This window comes from Hippopotamus amphibius, chromosome 9 (genome assembly GCF_030028045.1).
Source record: "Hippopotamus amphibius kiboko isolate mHipAmp2 chromosome 9, mHipAmp2.hap2, whole genome shotgun sequence".
NCBI lineage: Eukaryota > Metazoa > Chordata > Mammalia > Artiodactyla > Hippopotamidae > Hippopotamus > Hippopotamus amphibius.
In genome coordinates, this window is record NC_080194.1 from 39,182,392 (window position 1) to 39,188,119 (window position 5,728).

At 39.2% G+C, this 5,728-nt stretch overlaps 1 protein-coding gene across 1 annotated transcript; it reads left to right on the forward strand.

Moving 5' to 3' along the window:
• The first annotated feature begins 641 nt into the window (after positions 1-641).
• LOC130861261 (olfactory receptor 52H1) lies at positions 642-1,601 on the forward strand. Its single transcript, XM_057749935.1, has one exon. It carries the CDS (start codon positions 654-656, stop codon positions 1,599-1,601), a length of 948 nt encoding a protein of 315 aa, XP_057605918.1. The 5' UTR covers positions 642-653.
• The last annotated feature ends 4,127 nt before the right edge of the window (positions 1,602-5,728 follow it).

Sequence of the window (5,728 nt, forward strand, 5' to 3'; positions counted from 1 at the left end):
GATTCTTAACCACTGTGCCACTAGGGAAGCCCACTATAGGGGACTTTGAAAATTAAACTTCTTGCACTTGTTTTCCAGCATAGTGTAGGAACTCAGGCAGTGTTTGTTGAACTGAATTCGGTTTTTGAATGGCAAAGTGGTGTGTATCTCACAAATCTAAGAACCACAGTCATCATGAAGCTCAAAAAGAGTGAATAATTGTCCTAGGACAGAGACTGATACTCACCAATGACAGGGCAAGCTGATATTACACAATTATTATCCATAAAGTCATACAAACTATAACCACCCATCCATAGAAAAGTATACCCTGTAAATGTTAATGGTACACTGTGTAATAAAAAGAGTGATTAGTGCCAATATGAAAAGCTGCTTGGAGAGGCTGTGTAAATCATCAGAGGCAGCCAGAGTAAATAAGATTCTCTTCAGGTAGAATGACTGTACCTTCCAATATATGAGACAATCTGGTTTACGCATGTTACCTGCCATCTTCATAACAATCATTTTTCACTACAAAGGTGTCCCACTTTGAATAATAATTAGACAGTCACCTTGTTTTTAAGGATTAATAATGATGAGTGGCAGACTCAAGTGAGCCTAACCTTGTCACCGTCTGTCCTCAGGACCTGAGACTTGTGCCATCCTGGTCTGCCATGGTCATTTTCAACCTGAGCAGTTACAACCCAGGACCCTTCATCCTGGTGGGGATCCCAGGCCTGGAGCAAGCCCATGTGTGGATTGGGATTCCCTTCTGTATCATCTATATTGTGGCCATTGTGGGAAACTGCATCCTTCTCTACCTCATCTTGGTGGAGCACAGCCTTCACGAACCCATGTTCTTCTTTCTCTCCATGCTGGCCACGACTGACCTCACCTTGTCCACAGTCGGCGTTCCTAAAACACTCAGTATCTTTTGGCTTGGGGCTCGAGAGATCACATTCTCAGGGTGCCTTACACAAATATTCTCCCTCCACTGTAGCTTTGTTCTGGATTCAGCCATCCTGATGGCCATGGCATTTGACCGCTATGTGGCCATCTGCTCTCCCTTGAGATACACCACTATCTTGACCCCCAAGACCATCATCAAGATTGCTGTGGGCATCTGCTTTCGAAGCTTCTGCATCATCCTGCCAGTTGTATTCTTGCTCACACGCCTGCCTTTCTGCAGGACACGCATCATACCCCACACGTACTGTGAGCACATAGGTGTTGCCCGGCTTGCCTGTGCTGACATCTCCATCAACATCTGGTATGGCTTTTGCGTTCCCATCATGACGGTCATCTCAGATGTGGTCCTCATTGCCATTTCTTACATTTTCATCCTCCGTGCTGTCTTCCGCCTCCCCTCCCAAGAAGCCCGCCAGAAGGCCCTTGGCACCTGTGGTTCTCATGTCTGTGTCATCCTCATGTTTTATACACCTGCCTTTTTCTCCATCCTTGCCCACCGCTTTGGACACAATGTCTCGCGCACGTTCCACATCCTGTTTGCCAACCTCTACATTGTTATCCCACCCGCACTCAACCCCATTGTTTATGGAGTGAAGACCAAGCAGATCAGAGAGAAGGTCATCCTTTTGTTTTCTACCAAGGGTACATTATGATGTCCCACTGTGCAATGGAAAAGCTAAGATAAGTTTATAATGTGTATTAATGTAGTAAGAATTTTTAAAAAAGCAAATGCTATCTAAAGCAAGATCTGTCTACAAGTAATTTTGCGTTTTATGAATATGACATGATTTATATGAAAGAGAGGTTTTCCATATAAAAGTCTCCTTGATAACCTGATTGTTTGTGAAATATGAAATTGCACAGGATATAATGAGGAAGAAGAAGGGGAAAACTGACAGCTGAGTTACTCTATATAGAAAAAGTAAGAAAAATTTGGAAATTGAAATTTGCAGCTGTGGAGAGACAAAAATGTGTTAAATGGGACAGAGACCCTGAAGAAGACAGTCTAAAGCTGAAAATATCAAAGAGAAATTTTTTATTTAGGGGATTAATATATGGATTTAGGACGATTCTAATTATCATCTCTGTTTTGCTTCTGTAGTTTCCTTTAAATGTCCCAGCCCCAGACACACGAAAAAACCTTTCACTATAAGTCTGTTATAAGCAATGAGTTCTCTATTAGCAGTGCTCTAATTGGAATAAGAGAATATATTTATCAATGCCAGTGTTGCTGGGAGGGGAGAGTAGCTTCTAGGCTCCAAGACACATTGAGAAAGCTTCAGAGATATTGCCCAGGAGAACGAGATCCCCCAAAATAGTTGGAGATCTGAGAAAAGGGCTGGACTTCGCACAATACATAGATGAGACCTCAAGCCAGTTCATTTGGATACCAAAGTAAAAAAAAAAAAAAAAAATATATATATATATATATATATATATATATATATATAAACAAAACAAAAAAACATTGGCTCGAGAACTTGTGGGATTCTTATCTACAGAGTCTAATTCCTTGATTAAAAGAGAGAATCTATTACAAAATACATTTCTGCAGTGAGGAGTGGCGATGAGAAGGGGAAAACTACAATAAAGCAATACATTCAAGCTACAATGCATCCAAATGTCACAAGCATTAGAATTGAGAAAATACTATAGGTTGTAAAATCAACGTAGAATTCTTCCAATATTTTTTTGAAAATTATCTACTTATCTCTAAATTGTTTATTCAGTGCATAACATATTTCAAATTTTGTTCTAAGCATTCAGGATATGAAGATTAATAATATGAAAGAGGCTCTGCCTTGCTTCTGTGGAGCTTATTTTCCAGGGAGAGTAACAAATAAGAAGCAAGAAAATAAATGTATTACTTTCAACTAGTAACATAATCAATAGAAAAACAAAACTGAATAAAGTGATGGAGCAAAACTCGATGAGGAACGTGGTGTACCCCCAAAAAAATTAAAAAAAAAAAAAAAAACTCGATGAGGAAGACAGTGGTAGAGAGACTAGCAAACGCAAAGGCCCTGGGGCTGGAAACAGGTTGACTTGAGCTGAGGTGAGAAACGAGGCCTGTGTGGCCAGAGCAGAGTGAGGTGGGATAGGAGGTGAGGGACGAGGAGCAAGGCCAGATCCTGGGGACTGGAATCATCCAGACTTCATTCTTAGAAGAGGAAACTGAAGCCATCAGAGTGAAAATGACTTTTCCAAGACACACAGCAAGGGAGTCATAAATGTGGAGTTAGAAAGGAATCTGCTAAGCCCCAGTTCAGTGCTATTCCCACTGGACACAACCTAATCTTACTCTTACGAAAACAGACTCTGGACGAAGGGCAACAAATAGCAAGGAATACCAGAGCCAGTTTTTATTGTTTTTGTGAACTTTACTTATTTTCAATTAAGCTGCATTTGACTAAGTGAGGACTCTGCTTTCTGTGCCAGCTTGCTAAAAATGCTTTTGGATATCAGAAGAGATGATCTCTTATTCTCTTCTGGTTATTTCCATCTTGCTGAGAACATGGATTGACCAAGAGCTGATATTTTAAAATATTTACTGAAGGAATGATAAATAAATAGAGGCTGAGCTGAGATCATTTAAAAACACATACTCCTTTCGTCCTGGAAGAAACTCAAATCCATGGTTTTTCACTGACAGGCGCGAATAACTCCCTTGGAAGCTTAATGACCTAGAAAAAACAACAAAGGAAGTGATTGTCTCCTGCACTGTCTCCCTTTTCTTCTCCCACCCTCTATCTTTCTTTTTTTTTTTTCAGATCTTTATTGGAGTATAATTGCTTTAGACTGTTGTGCCAGTTTCTGCTGTACAACAAAGTGAATCAGCTGTATTTATACATATATCCCCACATCCCCTCTCTCTTGAGTTTCCCTCCCACCCTCCCTATCCCACCTCTGTAGGCCATCACTAATCACTGAGTTGACCTCCCTGTGTTATGCAGTTGCTTCCCACTAGCCATCTATTTTACATTTGGTGGTATATATATGTCAATGCTACTCTCTCAATTTGTCCCAGTTTCCCCTCCCTGACCCCATGTCCTCAAGTCCGTTCTCTACATCTGCATCTTTATTCTTGCCCTGTCACTGGGTTCATCAGTACCATTTTTTAAGATTCCATATGTATGCATTAGCATATGGTATTTGTTTTTCTCTTTCTAACTTACTTTACTATGTATGACGGACTCTTGGTCCATCCACCTCACTACAAATAACTCAATTTCGTTCCTTTTTATGGCTGAGTAATATTCCATTGTATATATGTGCCACATCTTCTTTATCCATTCATCTGTTGATGGACATTTAGGTTGCTTCCACGTCCTGACTATTGTATATAGTGCTGCAATGAACATTGTGTACACAAACAACCCCATCCAAAAATGGGCAGAAGATCTAAATAGGCATTTCTCCAAAGAAGACACACAGAAGGCCAACAAACACATGAAAAGATGCTCAACATCACTAATCATTAAAGAAGTACAAGTCAAAACCACCCTCTATATTTGAGCCAGTTATCCGTTATTATTTTTCTAGCTTTCTCAGGAGAGTTCCTTTATTTCTATGACTTTACAGCCTCTTTGTTGGTAACTCTATACGTTAGTTTTTATATGTGGTCTTCCTGATCACTTTCAGTGCTTTCCTAACTCATAGGGTCAGTACTAGTATTAAAAGCAAAATGTAGTTGAGTGTGCTTTGCAGATTGTAAAACACTATTCTAATATTAGCTGTCATGTTAGTATTTTCACTAAATACCACTGATATTCTCTTGTCAGACTCATTCTGTGCAAACTTGAGCTCACCATTGTCGTTTAAAATCGTCCCACCTCTTTACTGTTCATGAGAGGAGAAAACGGGTGAAACCCTGTTTTGCTCTTCCTTCAAGTTTAAATTTACTGTCCCAGCTGCCAGTGGCTCCTTATGGTGAGACTGCTTGCAAATATTCTGTTCCATTGTCAGACCATGGATGAAATTACATAGTCTGGTTTGGATTAAAAGAGAGCAATTATACAAAAATTGGCAGGTAACTGTCTCACACATAAATTGTCTCGTCCTGTATCTATTCCTTTTTGCGAATTCCCATCTTTTTTTTTTTATTCGATATTAAGACATTACCAATAAAGGCATTGATTTATTTTATCTTCCTAAACTCAGAATTTAGAACTGTAATCTACAAATGGTAGGGCTCAATAAATGTGTTGCTAACACCCTCTCTTCAAGACTTTCCATATCTAACCATTCTTTAGGTCTTTGTGATTCCATTTTTGTTGCCTTTTAGATTTTAGCCCTACTCATTCCACCATCCATTTGCCTCCAGTTTAGCCAGACACTTGCACAATGTACCTAGATCAGATATTGTGTACATATGCTTTATGCCATATGCCAATGGCAATTACACACAGTTATTTTATTCAGGAGAATGATGTATGGCTTATTGGAAGAAAAAAGGCAGCTGGAGTTATTATGCCTTGTATCTGCCATTTTGAACTTAGATTATTAAATAAATTTACAAATGATTTATGTCATATGTCCAATAGCATTCACAAAGTACCTGTCATGTGAAAGAGAATACATATACACTGGGGATAGAGACACAGAGCATATCCTGCTAAAATCAAGAGGCTTATAACTTAGTAAAAGGAGTAAATCACATAAATAGGTAATTTACTCAGATAATCTTATGTATCACAATGATTGGTGTAGGTGTTAGGGAAGCACAAAGGAAGCATACTCAATCATTCCTTGGAGTCAAAGAAAGATTCCTGGAAGAGTT